This window comes from Coregonus lavaretus, assembly GCF_964263955.1.
Source record: "Coregonus lavaretus genome assembly, chromosome: 13".
Classification (NCBI taxonomy): domain Eukaryota; kingdom Metazoa; phylum Chordata; class Actinopteri; order Salmoniformes; family Salmonidae; genus Coregonus; species Coregonus lavaretus.
The window spans coordinates 4,213,705-4,236,638 of NC_140000.1; the positions used below are offsets into that span (position 1 = coordinate 4,213,705).

Sequence of the window (22,934 nt, forward strand, 5' to 3'; positions counted from 1 at the left end):
ACTATCAGATCCTCCTCTCCACCCTCTCCGAGCTGGGCATCTCCGGCGCGGCTCACTCCTGGATTGCGTCCTACCTGACCGGTCGCTCCTACCAAGTGGCGTGGCGAGAAGCTGTCTCCGCACCACGTGCTCTCACCACTGGTGTCCCCCAGGGCTCAGTTCTAGGCCCTCTCCTTTTCTCCCTATACACCAAGTCACTTGGCTCTGTCATATCCTCACATGGCCTTTCCTATCATTGCTACGCTGACGATACACAACTAATCTTCTCCTTTCCCCCTTCTGATAACCAGGTGGCGAATCGCATCTCTGGCAGACATATCAGTATGGATGACGGATCACCACCTCAAGCTGAACCCTGGCAAGACGGAGCTGCTCTTCCTCCCGGGGAAGGACTGCCCGTTCCATGATCTCGCCATCACGGTTGACAACTCCGCTGTGTCCTCCTCCCAGAGTGCGAAGAGCCTAGGCGTGACCCTGGACAACACCCTGTCGTTCTCCGCCAACATCAAGGCGGTGACCCGCTCCTGCAGGTTCATGCTCTACAACATTCGGAGAGTACGACCCTGCCTTACACAGGAAGCGGCACAGGTCCTAATCCAGGCACTTGTCATCTCCCGTCTGGACTACTGCAACTCGCTGTTGGCTGGCCTCCCTGCCTGTGCCATTAAACCCCTACAACTCATCCAGAATGCCGCAGCCCGTCTGGTGTTCAACCTTCCCAAGTTCTCTCACGTCACCCCCCTCCTCCGCACACTCCACTGGCTTCCAGTTGAAGCTCGCATCCGCTACAAGACCATGGTGCTTGCCTATGGAGCAGTGAGGGGAACGGCACCTCTGTACCTTCAGGCTCTGATCAGTCCCTACACCCAAACGAGGGCATTGCATTCATCCACCTCTGGCCTGCTGGCTCCCCTTCCTCTGCGGAAGCATAGCTCCCGCTCAGCCCAGTCAAAACTGTTCGCTGCTCTGGCACCCCAATGGTGGAACAAGCTCCCTCACGACGCCAGGACAGCGGAGTCACTCACCACCTTCCGGAGACATTTGAAACCCCACCTCTTTAAGGAATACCTGGGATAGGATAAAGTGTTCCTTCTAACCCCCCCCCCCCCCCCCAAATTGTAAAGTGGTTATCCCACTGGCTATAGGGTGAACGCACCAATTTGCGAGTCGCTCTGGCTAAGAGCGTCTGCTAAATGACGTTAATGTGCCCTTGAGCAAGGCACTTAACCCTAATTGCTCCTGTAAGTCGCTCTGGATAAGAGCGTCTGCTAAATGACTAAAATGTAATGTAAATGTAAATGTAAATGTCCTTCCTCTGTTATGCATTAAGAAACCTGGTAACTTCTCTTCAGCACTGTACAACTGGGTAGATGTATGGGACTGTGACAAGAGACAAACTAGATGAGAATGAATAATATAATATGCCATTTAGCAGAACAGATGTGTATTTATTTAATACAGGATGGCAGTGTGTGAGCATTAGCAATACAAGTAAAACGGCAGAACAGCATGTCTCTGTCTGGAACAGCTCCCAACCACACATCCTGTGGTGTACAAAAGCATCAACACAAGTTGTACCACCATGGAGGTCACAAATGAAGGAATATGTCCAATCAAATCAAGCTAAATGCAAGAATACAAACATCCTGTGGTGTACAAAAGCATCAACACAAGTTGTGCCACCATGGAGGTCACAAATGAAGGAATATGTCCAATCAAATCAAGCTAAATGCAAGAATACAAACATCCTGTGGTGTACAAAAGCATCAACACAAGTTGTGCCACCATGGAGGTCACAAATGAAGGAATATGTCCAATCAAATCAAGCTAAATGCAAGAATACAAACATCCTGTGGTGTACAAAAGCATCAACACAAGTTGTGCCACCATGGAGGTCACAAATAAAGGAGTATGTTCAATCAAATCAAGCTAAATACAATAATACAATTGGTCACCTCATCCATTTGACAATTTCACAACTAAGATTGATATTGTGTAATACTATGTAGGCTATACCAGGGGTTGAAAGATAAGAAGCGTGAATACCATAAAAAAAAGCATTTATAGGTGTTTTGAGTATGGTTAAGTAAGACATGGTGTGTTGAAAGATGATGATTATTTTCACTGGCATTGAACTGAAAGAAAGACAAATAAATAAATACATTTGAATGAAATGTTAATTGATTACAGAACTGAAGTTATTAGAAACAACAATTTAACCTGGACTCACAGACACAGTGACCAGAGGCTAGATTCAAACCAGATCGTGGAAGATCCGTGTTTTAGCGCGCTTGATGTTTAAAGGTAATTTCCGATTAAGCGGACATATCCAGTTTACCGTGAGTGCCATCTCCGCTAACCAGGTAACATTACCTTTAAATGTCAATCGCGCTATAACGTGGATCTACTGCGGTCCGGAATGAATCTAGGCCCAGGTTAAAAACTAAAATATATATACAGTACCAGTCAAAAGTTTGGACACACCTACTCATTCAAGGGTTTTTCTTTATTTTTACTATTTTCTACATTGTAGAATAATAGTGAAGACATCAAAACTATAAAATAACACATATGGAATCATGTAGTAACCAAAAAAGTGTTAAACAAATCAAAATATATTTTGTATTTGAGATCCTTTGCCTTGATGACAGCTTTGCACACTCTTGGCATTCTCTCAACCAGCTTCACCTGGAATGCTTTTCCAACAGTCTTGAAGGAGTTCCCACATATGCTGAGCACTTGTTGGCTGCTTTTCCTTCACTCTGCGGTGAAGGACCAATGGTGTAAAGTACTTAAGTAAAAATACTTTAAAGTACTACTTAAGTAGTTTTTTGGGGAATCTGTACTTTACTATTTAGATTTTTGCCAACTTTTACTTCACTACATTCCTAAAGAAAATATTGTACTTTTTACTGCATACACTTTCCTTGACACCCAAAAGTACTCACTACATTTTGACAGGAAAATGGTCCAGTTCACACACTTATCAAGAGAACATCCCTGGTCATCCCTACTGCCTCTGATCTGGCCGACTCACTAAACACAAATACTTCATTTGTAAATTGTTGTAGTGTGCCCCTGGCTATCCGTCAAAAAATATATAATTTATAATTCAAAACATGTAGCCTTTACCAGGTCAATTGCTTAATATAAGGAATTTGAAATGGTTTAAACTTTTACTTTTACTACTTAAGTACATTTGAGCAATTCCATTTACTTTTGATACTTAAATATATTTAAAAACAAATACTTTTAGACCTTTACTCAAGTAGTATTTTACTGGGTGACTTTCACTTTTACTTGAGTCATTTTCTATTAAGGTATCTTTACTTTTACTCAAGTATGACAATTGAGTAATTTTTCCACTACAGAGGTGGACGAGGAGCACTCTGAGCATACTCAGGATGGGACATAATCAACGGGCTTACCTGAGTCTTGTACATCTTCATAAGTATGCCAGTGATCTTCATCTGAGAAAGAGAGAGAGGCAGATCCACAATACAATAATACTGTGTATTGGAATGTGTATTTCAAAACATGTAGCCTTACTTTACCAGGTCAATATTAACCAGAGTAGTGTCCACACATACCTGAGTGTCTGCCTTACTTTACCAGGTCAATATTAACCAGAGTAGTGTCCATACATACCGGAGTGTCTGCGGCGTCTGAGGTAAATGATCACTCCCAGTGTAAGAGCCATTATGAAGATCACACACATGGATGAAGCCACTATAGTTCGAACTGCAGCTGTCACAACTCTTTCTGGACTCTGACTGGCTGTAACTGCTGAGCAGAGCATCAGTATCATATGATGACAGTCATTCATGGTCTCATTTGATTGAACTGAGAGTAAAGCCCCTGCCGTGTGTCTCTAGTCCTCTGAACTCAGTGGTGATAAATATGTCCACAAATATTTTCAGTATAATTATTATTTTAAATAAATAAAATACACAAATAAGATAAAAACATTGTACACATACCACGGTTTGCTGGTTCAGTTGTGGTGGAAATCTCCTCTTCCTGTTCTGTTTCAATGGTAGAACATGATAATTATAGAACATCAAATTGCTAATGCAATGGTTGACAAATATAGATACAGTGCATTCGGAAAGTATTCAGACCAATTGTCTTTTTCAACATTTTGTTATGTAACAGCCTTATTCTAAAATTGATTAAAATTGTTTTTTTCCTCATCAATCTACACACAATATCCCATAATGACAAAGCAAAAACAGGTTAGAAATACTTGCAAATGTATTAAACATACAAAACTGAACTATCACATTTACAGTATTCAGACCATTTACTCAGTACTTTGTTGAAGCACCCTTGGCAGCGATTATAGCCTCGAGTCTTCTTGGGTATGACGCTACAAGCTTGACACACCTGTATTTGGGGAGTTTCTCCCATTCTTCTCTGCAGATCCTCTCAAGCTCTGTCAGGTTGGATGGGGAGCGTCGCTGCACAGCTATTTTCAGGTCTCTACAGAGAAGTTCGATTGGGTTCAAGTCCGGGCTCTGGCTGGGCCACTCAAGGACATTCAGAGACTTGTCCCGAAGCCATTCCTGCGTTGTCTTGGCTGTGTGCCCTGGGTCATTGTCCTGTTGGAAGGTGAACCTTCGCCCCAGTCTGAAGTCCTGAGCGCTCTGGAGCAGGTTTTCATCAAGATTAACTCTCTATACTTTGCTCCGTTCATCTTTCCCTCGATCCTGCCTAGTCTCCCAGTCCCTGCCACTGAAAAACATCCCCACAGCGTGATGCTGCCTCCACCATGCTTCACCGTAGGGATGGTGGCAGGTTTCCTCCAGACGTGACGCTTGGCATTCAGGCAAAAGAGTTCCATCTTGGTTTCATCAGACCAGAGAATCTTGTTTCTCATGGTCTGAGAGTCTTTAGGTGCCTATTGGCAAACTCCAAGCGGGCTGTCATGTGCCTTTTACTGAGGACTGGCTTCCGTCTGGCCACTCTTCCATAAAGGCCTGATTGGTGGAGTGCTGCAGAGATGGTTGTCCTTCTGGAAGGTTCTCCCATCTCCACAGAGGAATTCTGGAGCTCTGTCAGAGTGACCATCGGGTTCTTGGTCACCTCCCTGACCAAGGCCATTCTCCCCCGATTGCTCAGTTTGGCCGGACGGCCAGCTCTAGGAAGAGTCTTGGTGGTTCCAAACTTCTTCCATTTAAGAATGATGGAGGCCACTGTGTTCTCGGGGACCTTCAATGCTGCAGACAAAATATATTTTATATTTGAGACTCTTCAAAGTAGCCACCCTTTGCCTTGACGACAGCTTTCACACTCTTGGCATTCTCTCAACCAGCTTCATGGGGTAGTCACCTGGAATGCATTTGAATTAACAGGTGTGCCTTGTTGAAAGTTAATTTGTGGAATTTATTTCCTTCTTAATGCGTTTGAGCCAATCAGTTGTGTTGTGACAAGGTAGGGGTGGTATACAGAAGATAGCCGTATTTGGTAAAAGATCAAGTCCATATTATGGCAAGAACAGCTCAAATAAGCAAAGAGAAACGACAGTCCATCATTACTTTAAGACATGAAGGTCAGTCAATCAGGAAAATGTCAAAACCTTTAAAGTTTCTTTAAGTGCAGTCTCAAAAACCATCAAGCGCTGTGATGAAACTGGCTCTCATGATGACCGCCACAGGAAAGGAAGACCCAGAGTTACCTCTGCTGCATAGGATAAGTTCATTAGAGTTACCAGCCTCAGAAGTTGCAGCCCAAATAAATGCTTCACAGAGTTCAAATAACAGACACATCTCAACATCAACTGTTCAGAGGAGACTGCTTGAATCAGGCCTTCATGGTCAAATTGCTGCAAAGAAACCACTACTAAAGGACACCAATAATAAGAAGAGACTTGCTTGAGCGAAGAAACACGAGCAATGGACATTAGACTGGTGGAAATCTGCCCTTTGGTCTGATGAGTCCAAATTGGAGATTTTTGGTTCCAACTGCCGTGTCTTTGTGAGACGCAGAGTAGGTGATCGGATGATTTCCGCATGTGTATTTCCCACCGTGAAGCATGGAGGAGGATGTGTGATGGTTTGAGGGTGCTTTGCTGGTGACACTGTCAGTGATTTATTTAGAATTCAAGGCACACTTAACCAGCGTGGCTACCACAGCATTCTGCAGCGATACGCCATCCCATCTGGTTTGTGCTTAGTGGGACTATCATTTGTTTTTCAACAGGACAATGACCCAACACACCTCCAGGCTGTGTAAGGGCTATTTTACCAAGAAGGAGAGTGATGGAGTGCTGCATCAGATGACCTGGCCTCCACAATACCCTGACCTCAACCCATTTGAGATGGTTTGGGATGAGTCGGACCACAGAGTGAAGGAAAAGCAGCCAACAAGTGCTCAGCATATGTGGGAACTCCTTCAAGACTGTTGGAAAAGCATTCCAGGTGAAGCTGGTTGAGAGAATGCCAATTTGTTTAACAATTTTTATGTTACTACATGATTCCATATGTGTTATTTGATAGTTCTGATGTCTTCACTATTATTCTACAATGTAGAAAATATTAAAAATAAAGGAAAACCCTTGAATGAGTAGGTGTGTCCAAACTTCAGACTGGTACTATATGTAAATAAGGTATTTCTGTTTTATATTTTTTATAAATTTGCAAAAATTTCTAAAAACCTGTTTTCGCTTTGTCATTATGGGGTATTGTGTGTAGATTGATGAGGGGAAAAAACAATTTGATCATTTTTAGAATAAGGCTGTAACGTAACAAAATGTGGAAAAAGTCAAGGGGTCTGAATACCTTCCGAATGCACTGTATATTCTGAATAAGAATGTACTAGCAAATACTCACCTTTAACCTGTAGCTTGACCTCAAAGCAGCGTTCATTTTGTCCCATATGCAACTTACATCTGTACCATTGGCTGTCACTGTACTCCACCAGGGAGAGAGCCAAAGATGCATCTCCTGAACTGAGATTTCCTCCAAAGCTCACCCTATTTCCTAGGGATGTTTGGTGGGTGATATATGTAGGGTATTGAAGTATTTGGGTCTCAGTGTCTCCCTTGATCTCTCCCCAGGACACCGATGATATTTGGGGCATTCCTGTTGTCATGTTCAACATGCAAGGCAGGGTAGCTATTCTGTTGGGTGCTGCCATAACTGAATGTAGGATTTTGCATTCTTTGGAAAAGAGAAGAGAGGCTTACTCAAACAAGTTTGACTCTTTTTCTATTTGACACTTACATAGAGAGAAAGGGAATATATAATTTTACCTTTCACTTTTAGAGTGATGTTTTTCACCATGACACAACTCCATCCCTGCCAGACCTTGCAGCTGTAAAGCCCTTCGTCAGATTTCCTGACATCTCTTAGAGACAGGGACAGGTTTCCAGCCACCACAACATCCACTCCCGACTCGAAGGCCACACGTTCTGACTTATGGGCCACAGATGGATCATCAGGCCACACCAAGATGTCCTCAGGTTTAGGTGAAAGTTTTGTCCATTTTACTCTGGTTGCTAAATCTAGGCGGGTTGATGTGAAACAGGGGAGGACAGCTACCTCTTTCTGAGTAGCTGTGATGAACTGTGTCGTCTCTACATGAGAACAAGACTCAGCTCCTGGGAAATTAGGAGAAAAAAATAGATCAAATTAGCATTATTAAATTTTTGAAATTTTTAGAGCAGTATGCTCTAAAAATCACTATCAGACAATTAAATAAAGTGTAATTTCAGCAAGAACAACTACTCACCAGCAAACTGTGTTATGATTTTCAACAGAAGTATTGATAACCCGTGTGACTGAAACAGTGCCATTATCCATGTGAGTGTGAAGTCTCTTAGTCTCTCATCTCAGACCCCGATCTCAGTTCTCCATGGCCTAGTTTCTATATTCTTCATGAATACACATTTGCTGGGAAACATTTATTGACTTCCCACATAAAAAGCATGTTGTTTTGAAGATTATATGCTTAACAGTGCCATCTAGTGTCAAGGCCAGAGAACAAGTTATTTGCTTAAGATTAATTCACTTTAATTTCCACATTTATCCAATTAGTTATACAATACTTAGCATAACAGTACTGTAACATAACATTTCATTAGAATCATTCCTTCCTTGTGCCTGAGCCATAAGTTACAAATGTATACATGAAAATTGATTAAACATTTTGCTCAAAGTAGATGAAAGCACTTTAATAAAACATTTTTTTTTATATGTAGACAATGATGTAGTGTGCAGTGTTTATGTGGTAGCCTAGTCTAGTGTATTTTAAATGCAAACCCCCTAGTTCCTTTTCCCCTCCATACACTCTCTCACTGCTGTGAGTGGATGTGAGAGGGGAACTTAGCAAATGACCACACTCTAACTTTAACTCCCCAAACTTCCTCTTCTGTCACAATGTACAGATACATACTTGACACTTTCAGTCTTCATAACACAACGCTCAGCAACCCCTGGTCCATTTCACTACTCTCTTCTCCACCAAATAACAGCAGATTGACATGGACAAACATTTGCAAGGTAAGTCTGTCTCTCTGTTATCTCTGTCTGTCTGTCTGTCCTTCTGTCAGTCTGTCCGTCCGTCCGTCTTTCTGTCTGTCGATATGCACTCCACAGATTTTATAAACAATTTATTGAAGAAATAATGTGTTCTAGTTAAATCAATCAATTAAATCGAATCTGTTAGCTTTTGATAAATCCTGTGAATGTGTGTGTGTGTGTGTGTGGGGGGGGGGATCCAGTAGATCACCAATAAGGAAGTGAGTAATAACATTTCTGAGTTTATCTCATATCATTTCAGGAGGGAAAGCATTTGGATTCCTCAAGTCTCTACAGGATGAGAAACTGAACTCCATCAATGAGGTCTGTTCTTTATCTGTTATTATGGCAATATTATCTAGCTATAGTATTATTAGCAACTATCAGATCTCAACATCTGTCTTGTGATATTCTATTCTGAAGGTTTTTCTCACAGATCCTAAATATGCAGAGGAGGAGGACCTCAGCTCAAAACTGGAAATGTTTAAAAGTGAGATTTTCAAGTATTTTAATTTCACATTGATCAGACAGTTATCAGTTACCTTGATGAATGAATCAACAATGAAATAATATGTTTCATGTGTTCTGTATTGTTTTACAGACAAATACATGGAATTTGATCTCAATGACCAAGGAGACATCGGTAAAAACAATTGTTTTACAACAATCCTGATGAATAACAAGATTAGGCTAATCAAGAGGACAACATTGAGCCATCCATGTGAACCATCTTTGTCATGGCCTCTCTCTCTCTCTCTATCTATCTCTGTGTCACAGACATGATGGGGCTAAAGCGCATGTTAGAGAAGCTGGGGGTGGCCAAGACTCACTTGGAGCTGAAAAAGATGATGGCAGATGTTGTTGGCGGCACTGCACGAGACACGTTCTGTTACACAGACTTTCTCAATATGATGCTAGGGAAGAGGAATTCCATACTCCGACTGTAAGTTAGAAGAAAAATGAAACGACATTAATGACGGCATTACATTAGACCTTCTGAATACGATTCTGAACTTTTGTAATCCACCGTATTTCCTTTAAGGCTATATGTCTCGTTGCTACAGTGGGGGAAAAAAGTATTTAGTCAGCCACCAATTGTGCAAGTTCTCCCACTTAAAAAGATGAGAGAGGCCTGTAATTTTCATCATAGGTACACGTCAACTATGACAGACAAAATGAGGAAAAAAATTCCAGAAAATCACATTGAAGGATTTTTAATGAATTTATTTGCTAATTATGGTGGGAAATAAGTATTTGGTCAATAACAAAAGTTTCTCAATACTTTGTTATATACCCTTTGTTGGCAATGACACAGGTCAAACGTTTTCTGTAAGTCTTCACAAGGTTTTCACACACTGTTGCTGGTATTTTGGCCCATTCCTCCATGCAGATCTCCTCTAGAGCAGTGATGTTTTGGGGCTGTCGCTGGGCAACACGGACTTTCAACTCCCTCCAAAGATTTTCTATGGGGTTGAGATCTGGAGACTGGCTAGGCCACTCCAGGACCTTGAAATGCTTCTTACGAAGCCACTCCTTCGTTGCCCAGGCGGTGTGTTTGGGATCATTGTCATGCTGAAAGACCCAGCCACGTTTCATCTTCAATGCCTTTGCTGATGGAAGGAGGTTTTCACTCAAAATCTCACGATACATGGCCCCATTCATTCTTTCCTTTACACGGATCAGTCGTCCTGGTCCCTTTGCAGAAAAACAGCTCCAAAGCATGATGTTTCCACCCCCATGCTTCACAGTAGGTATGGTGTTCTTTGGATGCAACTCAGCATTCTCCGTCCTCCAAACACGACGAGTTGAGTTTTTACCAAAAAGTTCTATTTTGGTTTCATCTGACCATATGACATTCTCCCAATCCTCTTCTGGATCATCCAAATGCACTCTAGCAAACTTCAGACGGGCCTGGACATGTACTGGCTTAAGCAGGGGGACACGTCTGGCACTGCAGGATTTGAGTCCCTGGCGGCGTAGTGTGTTACTGATGGTAGGCTTTGTTACTTTGGTCCCAGCTCTCTGCAGGTCATTCACTTGGTCCCCCCGTGTGGTTCTGGGATTTTTGCTCACCGTTCTTGTGATCATTTTGACCCCACGGGGTGAGATCTTGCGTGGAGCCCCAGATCGAGGGAGATTATCAGTGGTCTTGTATGTCTTCCATTTCCTAATAATTGCTCCCACAGTTGATTTCTTCAAACCAAGCTGCTTACCTATTGCAGATTCAGTCTTCCCAGCCTGGTGCAGGTCTACAATTTTGTTTCTGGTGTCCTTTGACAGCTCTTTGGTCTTGGCCATAGTGGAGTTTGGAGTGTGACTGTTTGAGGTTGTGGACAGGTGTCTTTTATACTGATAACAAGTTCAAACAGGTGCCATTAATACAGGTAACGAGTGGAGGACAGAGGAGCCTCTTAAAGAAGAAGTTACAGGTCTGTGAGAGCCAGAAATCTTGCTTGTTTGTAGGTGACCAAATACTTATTTTCCACCATAATTTGCAAATAAATTCATAAAAAATCCTACAATGTGATTTTCTGGAAAAAAAATTCTCAATTTGTCTGTCATAGTTGACGTGTACCTATGATGAAAATTACAGGCCTCTCATCTTTTTAAGTGGGAGAACATGCACAATTGGTGGCTGACTAAATACTTTTTTTCCCCACTGTACATGACGTGTGTAATAATATGTGTTTGTTTATTTTTCTCTGCCGAAGGATCTTGATGTTTGAGGAGAAGGGGAAAGACCAGGAGGCCAAAGAGAGTGGACCACCGCAACGCAAGACTTTTTCAGATCTGCCCTGAATGCAATTGCCTTATGGGATCCAATAAAAACTGAATGTAAAATGAAGTGGTTTATACAAGTTTCATTGTAAAGAATAAAGAAAGGTTTGATTGATCCATAGGCTAGTCCATTTGTTGGTGGAAAATGTGTGTGCAGCTGCAGCACCTCATATCAAGCTCTTGATTGAATATGCTTAACAGTCTATCAATTGTCAGCATTTCTGATAAAATGACTGAATCAAATAACAGCTTTGGGTGTTTAAGTTTAATGCACCATTTTATGCATTATTATTATTATTTATGTTGAGTTACCGTGGTGATTTGTATTAGCTGTAAAGACCATGAATCTCCATCCTCCATCCTCAAAATGCCAACAGTGGCCAGTCACAGGCAGTGCTTAATTTGTAAATCGGGAGGTGCCGGAACAAAAAGTGAGCGCGATAGCAGGGTGACCTGAGGTACCAAAAAAATCACCTTTATAATAAAGCATTGCATGCATATCATCGCATTTGCGTAGTGGTCTAGACTAAAGCAGTAGAGTAGAGGCGCTTGCAGAATTTCTTTTGTAGCCTAGGGTCCGGGAAAAAAATTGGGTCATTTATAAACGCATTTCATGCAATTCTATGTCATTTTACATGACTGGAGACTTTAGCAGAATATTTTTTAATACCGCATAAATGATTGAAATGTCAAGCTACTTCGACACTGACAAACGGAGAATGTGAAATTATTAAAAACGAGGAGACACACATTGTACAATATGAGGAGGAAATTATAGTCCTAAAAAACTTAGCATTTTCAATGACTCACCAAATGATGTGCAGCTCACTCACCCGCGATGGCCGATGCGCACGTGCAAAATCCTATTTCTCTCGTTTTAGTTTGTAAAAAACAATGCTGTTCGCTCAATAGGCCTATTTGGAAGTTGGTAAAATATTTTCGTAGCCTACAGACAGATAAGTATTTTTGTTTCAGCAGGAGCCACTTGCTTTCCAACCTGTGCTATCCCACGATTGTATTTGAAATATTGCAAAAGGCTTGTTTTGGCTGAATCCTGTTCACTGATAGGCAATTCCTTGTGATTGGGCTACACACAATCCACAGCTAGGCTATATATAAAAAAAGAAAAGCTATTGATCCTCTGTGGCTAAATTATAGGCCTACTCCTGGTGTAATATTCTGAATTATTAAATTGATTTCTGAACAGACGGCAGTAATTCTATAATTTTGGCAAATTTATTTCAATTTATCAGGGGTGCTCCAGGACCATTCCCGTGGCTATATAAGGAAATAAATGATGAAGTACAACTCTGGAGAGATGGTAGTGGCTTTGCTGGCATGCAACCCCAAAAAAATTGGGGGGAGTTTGCCCCACCAACATTTACATGCTAACATCCTACTGGTCACAGGGCTTTTTCGATACTGCAGCTGTCAGGTTACTGCCGACTGACTGATCTACAAATCACCTTGCAACATAAATAACAACTCATTATTATTTGTAGATCAGTCAGTTAGTCACAATTTACCAATGATACGTCACGGTTTTTATGCTCTTGAACACGGCCACAAATTTGATGTTTTGAGACTCGATTTGGTAGAAAATAAAATAACTTGACATGGAATCGGAGCCTCAAGACTCAACTTTGACATGAGACTAATGAAAGACTTGATTTAAAATTATCTGTTTTTGACACTCATTTTGTCAGCACATCTGCGTGGACAGAGATCGGTATATAATGACGAGATGCTCATGTCTCCTCCCTAACAATGGGAGTCGTTGTCCCAAAGGCGGGAAGGCAGGCGACAAGTGTAGGTCCAAAAGAAGCCTATAGAAACGCATTGGGCTTATTTTAGACAGATTTTGGCGAGAGAGAAACCTCTCGCTTCTTCTCTTCCTCTCTGGGGTGGATTCATCTCCTCGAAGAAGGCCATTCAAAAAGTTGATGTGGAAGTCTTCATACTTTCCCAGCGCATTGGCTTCTGGAGCGGACTCGAACTTATACTCGGCCGTTTGACTGGAACAGCAAACTGTTAATCAACACAGGTCGGAGAAGCCGGAAATTACACCGGATGTAGTATTCTTGTTTACAACAGTTAGCTAAGGTGCTAGCTAGTTAGCAAAGTAGCTACCGGTAGATATATCTAGCTAACACAGAAGAGGGTGAGTAAACGTGTGCTGACACAAAACATTTGGTTTTACCCAGGACTAAATTAATTGTTTAGTTTCAAATCAGTATGGATTTCAGGCGTGTGGGAAAGTAGCGTTAGCTAGCTAACGTTATTAAACAAACGACGTAGCTAGCTAGCAAACACGGGGTTAACTAGCTAGCGTTATCTATGTAGCTAACGATAGCTAGCTAGATTTCTTTATGCATCATTTGACTAATAAAGACTAAGGTTAACAGCAGGATGATTAGATTAGCTAGCTAGCATCTCTGGGGCAGAAATAAAGCCTGCAGTGTACACATACTTCAGGTCCCTGGACAAGAATGGGATACACCACTAACTAACTTTATTATACTATAATATGCCATTTAGCAGACGCTTTTATCCAAAGCGACTTACAGTCATACGTGCATACATTTTTGTGTATGGGTGGTCCCGGGGATCGAACCCACTACCTTGGCGTTACAAGCGCCGTGCTCTACCAGCTGAGCTACAGAGGAAATGCATGTAATTTTTGCATGCCTTTGCACCATCACCCCCCACTTGTTCAGAGGATGAGCAGCTCGGAGGAGGTGTCCTGGATCTCCTGGTTCTGTGGCCTGAGGGGAAATGAGTTCTTTTGTGAGGTGAGTAGCTAGCTAGTTATGTCAGAACATCACAGAACGAGAAGGACAGACGGGGGAAAGACAATTGCTGTGACTTGTTTGTTTGAAATACAGAATGAACTGTTACAGCTACCAGCCAAATATACCCTAAACACAGATGGAGCATTCCATGTAAAAGAGGACCCAACATTAGTCATTAAAGTCATGGGGTGGTTTTGTTTTGGTCCCATAGTGTGTAACTGTGACAAACGTATTATCTCGTGGTGGTAGCTTCAGATATTCCAAAACAGTGTATGCATAAGCTACATTGCTTAATTCTACCTTTAACTCTTCTGCTTGCCTTAATTGCCAATCCTGAAGTAATCCCTTTAACCTGTTATGCAATTGACCAACAATAGCCTATTCATATAAAGAGTAGTAGACTGTGTTTGGCAGCTGAAAGCTACTAACCATGTTGATCCATTCCACTGTATCAGGTTGATGAGGACTACATTCAGGACAAGTTTAACCTGACAGGGCTCAATGAACAGGTGCCTCACTACCGCCAGGCCCTTGACATGATCCTGGACCTGGAACCAGGTGAGCTCATCACTACACTGTCTGACATGACTTCACATTGACACTTCCTATAGGCAAATTTATCAGATCTGTTTGTATTTATAAGTGCCTTTCAAAAGACCCAAGGACACAGTGTACATTTTAAAACCACCAGAACAAGCTTGACACATTTGAGATTTCCTATTGGCTAAATGTATCAGTTCCATTTGTAACTGTGTAAGTCGCTCTGGATAAGAGCGTCTGCTAAATGACTAAAATGTAAATGTAAATGTAACTGCTTTTCCAAAAGTACCAAGTACACTGTTTTACTGTGCATCGTAAAATCAACATAATAGGCATGGAACGTTATGCAGGAAACAGACCAGGAAATGTTCACCAAGCTGTGACCACATACTAGCATACTTTGACTCAGTGCATCTATAGGCTGACGTCTACCTGAAAGCCTCACTTCTTATGTGTGTATAAAGAAAGGAAAGGCCTGCACACGCTATAATGCTCCTCCCAGTGTTGTATTCATGCACCATGTCACTATAGACTTCTGTGTACCTTGTGTGTTGATCTGAAAGCCTCACTGCCATGTCTATCTCATTCAGATGAAGAGCTGGAGGACAACCCCAACCAGAGTGACCTGATAGAGCAGGCAGCAGAGATGCTCTACGGGCTGATCCATGCACGCTACATCCTCACCAACAGAGGCATCGCTCAGATGGTAGTAAACCCTAGATCTGTATATATTGCTCTGGAGTCTGGATAATCTCTACATCAGGGGTCTCCAACAGGTCGAATCGTGAGGTACCAGTAGCTACCAGCCCACCTATGAGTAGCACACCAATCAATTCTGAAAGTACATGCTTTTTTTCCTGTGTTCCATCGCAAACTGTCATAAACATAAAGCTCCCAGCCACATTTACATTATCCCACCCCTGTTTAGCCACTATTGGCTTAAAAAGCCAAACGCAACACATTATCTGCCAATTAATTTCCAGCAATATTGCCCCTGTCTGTTTAGGGCGCTCATTTGTCTGAGTCCGTATGTAGCCAGTTAGCGATGCTAATGATAACCGGCGTCTTTTGGGTAGACTGAAAAATATTCTCAATAAATGCAAACTGCAAAATAGGCTTACTGACAGAACTATACAGTGGGGAAAAAAAGTATTTAGTCAGCCACCAATTGTGCAAGTTCTCCCACTTAAAAAGATGATAGAGGCCTGTAATTTTCATCATAGGTACACGTCAACTATGACAGACAAAATGAGGAAAAAAAAATCCAGAAAATCACATTGTAGGATTTTTAATGAATTTATTTGCAAATTATGGTGGAAAATAAGTATTTGGTCACCTACAAACAAGCAAGATTTCTGGCTCTCACAGACCTGTAACTTCTTCTTTAAGAGGCTCCTCTGTCCTCCACTCGTTACCTGTATTAATGGCACCTGTTTGAACTTGTTATCAGTATAAAAGACACCTGTCCACAACCTCAAACAGTCACACTCCAAACTCCACTATGGCCAAGACCAAAGAGCTGTCAAAGGACACCAGAAACAAAATTGTAGACCTGCACCAGGCTGGGAAGACTGAATCTGCAAAAGGTAAGCAGCTTGGTTTGAAGAGATCAACTGTGGGAGCAATTATTAGGAAATGGAAGACATACAAGACCACTGATAATCTCCCTCGATCTGGGGCTCCACGCAAGATCTCACCCCGTGGGGTCAAAATGATCACAAGAACGGTGAGCAAAAATCCCAGAACCACACGGGGGGACCTAGTGAATGACCTGCAGAGAGCTGGGACCAAAGTAACAAAGCCTACCATCAGTAACACACTACGCCGCCAGGGACTCAAATCCTGCAGTGCCAGACGTGTCCCCCTGCTTAAGCCAGTACATGTCCAGGCCCGTCTGAAATTTGCTAGAGTGCATTTGGATGATCCAGAAGAGGATTGGGAGAATGTCATATGGTCAGATGAAACCAAAATAGAACTTTTTGGTAAACTCAAATTGTCGTGTTTGGAGGACAAAGAATGCTGAGTTGCATCCAAAGAACACCATACCTACTGTGAAGCATGGGGGTGGAAACATCATGCTTTGGGGCTGTTTTCCTGCAAAGGGACCAGGACGACTGATCCGTGTAAAGGAAAGAATGAATGGGGCCATGTATCGTGAGATTTTGAGTGAAAACCTCCTTCCATCAGCAAGGGCATTGAAGATGAAACGTGGCTGGGTCTTTCAGCATGACAATGATCCCAAACACACCGCCCGGGCAACGAAGGAGTGGCTTCGTAAGAAGCATTTCAAGGTCCTGGAGTGGCCTAGCCAGTCTCCAGATCTCAACCCCATAGAAAATCTTTGGAGGGAGTTGAAAGTCCGTGTTGCCCAGCGACAGCCCCAAAACATCACTGCTCTAGAGGAGATCTGCATGGAGGAATGGGCCAAAATACCAGCAACAGTGTGTGAAGACTTACAGAAAACGTTTGACCTGTGCCATTGCCAACAAAGGGTATATAACAAAGTATTGAGAAACTTTTGTTATTGACCAAATACTTATTTTCCACCATAATTTGCAAATAAATTCATAAAAAATCCTACAATGTGATTTTCTGGATTTATTTTCCTCATTTTGTCTGTCATAGTTGACGTGTACCTATGATGAAAATTAAATTTTAAGTGGGAGAACTTGCACAATTGGTGGCTGACTAAATACTTTTTTCCCCCACTATCATCATTATTTGTATCAATGGGGTGCCGATTGTTTTGCAAACTCTGTCATGACATGTGCTGCAGCAGTAGGTAACAGCAGCAACATAGCTAGACTGACACATTCCTCTCTTGCTAGATGGGCCCTGTGTAGCTCAGTTGGTAGAGCATGGCGCTAACTGTAAGTCGCTCTGGATAAGAGCGTCTGCTAAATGACTCAAATCTCAAATGTAATGTGCAATTAAAGGGAATTACACGCAAATTAAAATGTTATTATTTTTTCCCCCTCAGACCTACATTTTTTTATTCTTGTGTGATTTAAGCATTGACATGGACTCAGAACATCAATTTTCCATTTTCTCTATGAATAATTGTAATATTGAGAAAATAAATAAAAAAAGGTCTTAAAAAATCCCGAACCAGGAAGAATGTAACGGTGAAAAGAGAATTCAGGAAAATGTGAAATATATTTTTATGGGGCCCCTTTAGTTGTATATTAACCATTATTTTACCAGGTATATTGATAAAATAGCTTTCAAATATATATATATTTTTTAAGTAGCTCTCATGCTAGAAAAGGTTGGAGACCCCTGTTCTCAATTCTACCTGTCAGTCTATGTAGTTAGTTTGGCTTTCTTGGACTAGATGTGTGTGACCATGTTTCACACTGAAAAATGTTTTGGTTTGCAGCTGGATAAGTACCAACAGGGGGACTTTGGCTATTGCCCAAGGGTGTACTGTGAGAATCAACCAATGCTTCCTATTGGTGAGTTTGACTTTAATAATGTGTTCATACTCCAGTTCACTCACAGAACATACCGCCTCTCTTTTCATGGAATTGAACCATTTCTCACCAGTCACCTTTGAATTACACTACCAGTCAAACGTTTGGACACACCTACTCATTCAAGGGTTTTTCTTTATTTTTACAATTTTTTACATTGTAGAATAATAGTGAAGACATGAAATAACACACATGGAATCATGTAGTAACCAAAAAAGTGTTTAACAAATCAAAATATATTTTATATTTGAAATTCTTCAAATAGCCACCCTTTGCCTTGATGACAGCTTTGCACACTATTTCATAGTTTTGATGTCTTTGCTATGATTCTACAATGTAGAAAATAGTAAAAATAAAGAAAAACCCTTGAATGAGTAGGTGTGTCCAAACTTTTTACAGGTACTGTATATCACAGTGTTTTGTCAGCACAGGTCTGAGGGAATCTTCAATAAGATTACTCTTGCTAGCACAGTAAATATATTTGATCAATATTTTAAATTGCCAGCTGACACCAGGATAGATTTCTCTGCCCTCAGCTGTGTTGCATAGACGTTGATCCTCTCCTCTCCCATAGGTCTGTCAGACATCCCAGGTGAGGCGATGGTGAAGCTGTATTGTCCAAAGTGCATGGATGTGTACACCCCCAAGTCCTCCCGGCACCACCACACAGACGGGGCCTACTTCGGGACGGGCTTCCCCCACATGCTCTTTATGGTGCACCCAGAGTACCGGCCAAAAAGACCTGCCAACCAGTTTGTGCCAAGGTTTATTTGGATAATTATCTTTGCAAATTCATCAAGATGCTTTGTTTGCCCCATTTTAAATACATATGATTTGATAGTGTTATTACATAACTCATGTTCAGCTGGGAACTGTACCAACAACTATTTGCTTGATTGAACTGATTTGAAGATTGATATGAGACATGTTAGCATAATGGCAGCCTTCTACTATCCACACAGTTATTGTGTTCTAATATTTAGTTTTTTTTTCTCAGGCTGTATGGCTTCAAGATCCACCCCATGGCCTATCAACTCCAACTCCAGGCTGCCTCCAGCTTCAAGAGTCCTGTGAAGGCTATTCGCTAGAACTTAGACACCCGGGCCGGGAAAGAGACATTTTATGTAGATTTTTACTCGGTTGGAATGAAAGCAGTGGATGATGTAGATCAATAAAGGCTTGTTAAAAACACATTGTGACAGATACAACACATACATGTATATCAGGGATGGGCAACTCCAGTCATCGGGGGCCGAAGTGGTGTCACACATCCCTGATGTAGATAGATTTATGTCGACGTCCGGACACCAGACCAATCTGTCTGTTACACAGGATGCTGTTTTGTGATTGGCTCCCTCTGTACTTTAGCCTATCATAACCCTACTGATTACAATCTTGCAACGCTTCCCCTCTCCTTGAAAGGACCCAATCTTTCAAACCTTTTTTCATCCAAGCTTTGATTATTTGAATCAGCTGTGTAGTGCTAGGGCAAAAACCAAAATGTGCATCCAGGGGGGGCCCCAGGACGAATTTGAGAAACCCTGCTCTAAGGCAGCCCAATTCTGATCTTTTGCCCAATTATTTTCAAAAGAGCTGATCTGATTGGTCAAAATATCAGAATTGGGCTCCCTGTGTAAACGCAGCCTAATACCCATTTTCACACTATCGTGCCGACCTGAACCGTATTGGGCTGGCTCGGATACATTCCCTTCATGGTTTCCTTTCCCATTACCTAGGATGGACAAGTAACCTGACCAACCCAGTACAACTTGGCAGTGTGAAAAGGGTGATATACAACAATCTTCAAGTCTTAATGATTATTCAAGTCCAGATGATTGGCTGAGAATCCAAATAACGACCAGTTTGATATGTATTATAGATTCATTAGAGAGTGAATGCTGCACAAATCGAATTTAAGATATTAGATGGAGTTTATTAGATGCACAAGATACATTCTTCTCAGGGTGAAGGCCAACATAGGTTTGCTTTGTGCTTACATAAAATACCAGTGCTGGAACTCTCACTGTTCCAAAGTGAATATGGCCGGGCCACTAAGCCATCATTAGTTGTAAACATGTCCATGACAGATGATGAAAGAGCAGAGTTGTCTCTTGTCTGGACACTAAATGACACGCATGGTTTCTGTTGCATTGGTCTGTTACAATATTAAGTGGTATTGAACACACAGGTGGATGTCTATTTCATGTTGATAACCTCCAGCTACACCGAGTTTACATTATGGTACTACATTTTACATTTAGATTATACTGTTTTTTTCTTTCAATCTAGAATTCCAGTGGTAATGCTATTATTGATTTACTGAATTCTGTATGCAAGCATCTGGAATTAAGAACTTTAAATAAAATCTTATTTCTTACAATTCTATTAGTCACCTTTTATTTAAAAATGTTCTTATTGTGACCTGGAAATCATCATGCTCAGAGACACTACACACCACTTGATAATTCATTCAGATTTTATTGAAGTTTATAAAAAAAAAATTAAGACAGGGATATAATGTGTCACAGAAAAGCAACATGTTTAAAAATCTAAAAACGAAGGGTTTCGCTGTGCTGAGATTCTAGTTTATGCCCTCTGAAGGGGGTCCTTCTAGCTAATAGTTTGTTCCACCTTCACAAACTTCTTCAGAGGGGAAGAAAGGTCTGCTACCAATTGTCGTTCTCTAAAAGGGTTCTCATACATCTTTATTTGATCTACAAAAGGACAGGGTACAGCAAGTGAGAGGAATCTACTCTAAACAAGTGGTAAAAAAGCTTTACAAACTTGGATGATTATGAATGTGATTGTTTGAACAACATATTGTGACTAATGTGTCTAAAAGCCTGCAAACAGGCTCGTGTTTTAAAAAACATCCCAGTACAAAGAATCACGTTAAACAAACAGTCCCTACTTTACAAAGAAATGATGGTAGAACATGTACAAAAAGACAAAATGTGCCCCCTATATGAAAGCAAAGCCACATACACTGGGACAGCTGCCTTTTGATAGTGATAAATCTTCTACATGTACTACAGTGTTTAAGAGCTGAGTATCATTTGGCCCCATCTGCAGTGCTAGAATGTACATTAAGACTGAACATTCTTCACACAATCATACAGAGGGCTTTCGTCTTGCTGTATTGATAAAGACATAACAAAACCTGAGAAACAGACCAAAGCATTGTTTAGATGTTTCATCAAATCAACAACAGCTTTGAAAATCAATAACGTTTCTATCGAAAATCATTTTAAGGGGACAAAACACGGCAGGACTTTCCATTAAACTCACATCAGACCGCATGGGATAGTTCTAGATACTCATTGGTGGGTTAAAAGAGGAAGCAAAAACACAAGGCAGAATACGTCCTGGGAAACATGGGAACTCCCAAATTCAAGGTGTAGAAAAGAAGACAGTGTTGATATGAGAAGCTACCACTGAGTAGGATATGAACTTCAATAACTTAAAAACCTCATTTTGTACAAATACTATAAAAGCTGTAATGCTATAAAATAGAGTAAACATTTCAAAATAGATAGTTGTCATCACGTCAAAGTTTATAACAAGAGGGTCATCGTGGCATGACCTAGTAGTATTACACGTTAACTTGGCTGGTTAAGAAAGATATATTTTACCTGAGCAGAGAACAAATCCAAACAGCAGTCCAAACAGGCATGGTTGTTTGAGTTGCAATATCTTTGTTCAATACTTTTAAGTGAGGTATGTAATTTCAATTTGAATATTCAATTAAAAAAATATTCCTCAATTATAAACGTAAACAAACTCAAAGGAGTTCTCCCTTTCAAAAAAATCACTATAGTTTCTGTCCAGCATCTAAAATCTGATTGAAGAAGTCTGATAATGTTATTACTTAAAAAGCTCAGTTGAAAAGATTTATATAAAAATGAGCATGTTAAAGGGAGACTCAGTGAAATGACTTTGCCACGAGCAGCACCGCAGATATTGAGATGAGCGAGATGCACGACTTTGCTCTCACACAGTATCTGCGCATGTGCATGGGTTCGCTTCACACTGTTCACAGCGTGGTAGCCAGGGCACCAAAACAGTGGAGAAGTTGAGCCTCGCGCTTCAATGCTCTTAGTTGTTTTGCGGAAATTTACCCACTATGCTGTTTACTTTCTGCATCTACGTCATATCTCTGAATCTACCTTTAAACTGAATTATACAGTAGTTGTCAAAGCAATAAAAACAACAGAAAAATATGTTGTAAATAAACATTTAAAAGCAAATTACCTAAATGATCTTAGAACTAAAAAGGTATGTTTATCTTTCCTACTACAATAAAAAAGGAGTAATTTGGCGAAATATGAGATTTGAGTGGAATAGACCAAAATGAAGCCACCATGCAGTCAGAACAGCACTGTGGAAAGAGAGGACACGATAGGCTGTCTCCCTGGCCTGTTCATATCCCACTAGGCAGGGAGACACAGGATGCATCCCAAATGGCACCATATTCCCTTTATAGTGCACTATTTTTGACCAGGGCTCTGGTCAAAAGTAGTGCACTATATACAGAATAAGGGGTGCCATTTGGGATGTAACCACAGTGGTTCTAGAGGGGACCAGTCTGGACACAATGTCAGTATGGGTTGAGGAGGTGGGAGTGGCTCTGGGATAATGAGGTTAGTCATTTGGTCCCCTGTACTAGAAGTCTCTGGTGTCTTGAGCATCAGATCCAGAGGGCTGCTCTCTGACTGTGTGTTGGGCTGAATCACATTGCTGTTGCTCCGCCGTCGCTTCCCTACAGGAGACAAAGCTTCAGTTAACCTCCACCTAGATTGTTGTACACCTTATGACAAAGGTGTGTCACAGAG

At 41.2% G+C, this 22,934-nt stretch overlaps 4 protein-coding genes across 10 annotated transcripts in view; 2 read left to right on the forward strand and 2 right to left on the reverse strand.

The window, feature by feature from the left end:
- Positions 1-1,594: 1,594 nt before the first annotated feature.
- On the reverse strand, positions 1,595-7,808 carry LOC311139898 (uncharacterized protein). The gene is made up of 7 exons (XM_084174894.1): positions 7,732-7,808; positions 7,253-7,600; positions 6,831-7,160; positions 3,981-4,025; positions 3,649-3,786; positions 3,429-3,470; positions 1,595-2,135 (listed from the first exon to the last, which is right to left on the reverse strand). The coding sequence occupies exons 1-7, from the start codon at positions 7,793-7,795 to the stop codon at positions 2,122-2,124; spliced, it is 981 nt and encodes a 326-aa protein (XP_084031020.1). The 5' UTR covers positions 7,796-7,808; the 3' UTR covers positions 1,595-2,121.
- A 598-nt stretch (positions 7,809-8,406) lies between these two features.
- LOC311139133 (allograft inflammatory factor 1-like) lies at positions 8,407-11,412 on the forward strand. Its single transcript, XM_084174022.1, has 6 exons — positions 8,407-8,501; positions 8,782-8,843; positions 8,943-9,009; positions 9,121-9,162; positions 9,297-9,462; positions 11,231-11,412. The coding sequence occupies exons 1-6, from the start codon at positions 8,483-8,485 to the stop codon at positions 11,316-11,318; spliced, it is 444 nt and encodes a 147-aa protein (XP_084030148.1). The 5' UTR covers positions 8,407-8,482; the 3' UTR covers positions 11,319-11,412.
- A 1,770-nt stretch (positions 11,413-13,182) lies between these two features.
- LOC311140775 (casein kinase II subunit beta-like) lies at positions 13,183-20,482 on the forward strand. 3 transcript variants are annotated; one of them, XM_084175998.1, is made up of 7 exons: positions 13,183-13,341; positions 14,015-14,089; positions 14,545-14,647; positions 15,220-15,335; positions 18,009-18,084; positions 18,677-18,866; positions 19,100-20,482. In XM_084175998.1, exons 2-7 carry the CDS (start codon positions 14,018-14,020, stop codon positions 19,188-19,190), a joined length of 648 nt encoding a protein of 215 aa, XP_084032124.1. In that variant the 5' UTR covers positions 13,183-13,341; positions 14,015-14,017; the 3' UTR covers positions 19,191-20,482. The 3 variants fall into 3 exon arrangements, with proteins under 3 accessions (XP_084032124.1, XP_084032123.1, XP_084032122.1); XM_084175997.1 differs by having other exon boundaries at positions 13,184-13,458; XM_084175996.1 differs by lacking the exon at positions 13,183-13,341 and having other exon boundaries at positions 13,352-14,089.
- Positions 20,483-20,539: 57 nt separating this feature from the next.
- The window catches only part of LOC311140773 (uncharacterized protein), a 59,102-nt gene continuing 56,707 nt past the window's right edge, over positions 20,540-22,934 (reverse strand). For all 5 annotated transcript variants that reach the window (XM_084175992.1, XM_084175991.1, XM_084175990.1 and 2 more), the window contains one exon: positions 20,540-22,861. In XM_084175992.1, the coding sequence (XP_084032118.1) occupies positions 22,832-22,861 (30 nt within the window). In that variant the 3' untranslated portion in view covers positions 20,540-22,831. The remainder of the gene's footprint in view (positions 22,862-22,934) is intronic.

Bases quoted from the DNA above. Each gene is read 5' to 3' on its own strand.
- LOC311139898 (XM_084174894.1), bottom strand. From the start codon at position 7,795: ATGGCACTGTTTCAGTCACACGGGTTATCAATACTTCTGTTGAAAATC. The intron at 4,026-6,830 runs GTGAGTATTTGC...CCATTGAAACAG, and splicing joins GGTCAAGCTACAGGTTAAAG to AACAGGAAGAGGAGATTTCC. The intron at 3,471-3,648 runs GTATGTATGGAC...TCTCTTTCTCAG, and splicing joins CAGACGCCGCAGACACTCCG to ATGAAGATCACTGGCATACT.
- LOC311139133 (XM_084174022.1), top strand. The intron at 9,010-9,120 runs GTGAGATTTTCA...ATTGTTTTACAG, and splicing joins AAAACTGGAAATGTTTAAAA to ACAAATACATGGAATTTGAT. The intron at 9,163-9,296 runs GTAAAAACAATT...TCTGTGTCACAG, and splicing joins CAATGACCAAGGAGACATCG to ACATGATGGGGCTAAAGCGC.
- LOC311140775 (XM_084175996.1), top strand. From the start codon at position 13,889: ATGGGTGGTCCCGGGGATCGAACCCACTACCTTGGCGTTACAAGCGCC. The intron at 18,085-18,676 runs GTGAGTTTGACT...CCTCTCCCATAG, and splicing joins TCAACCAATGCTTCCTATTG to GTCTGTCAGACATCCCAGGT. The intron at 18,867-19,099 runs GTTTATTTGGAT...TTTTTTTCTCAG, and splicing joins GCCAACCAGTTTGTGCCAAG to GCTGTATGGCTTCAAGATCC.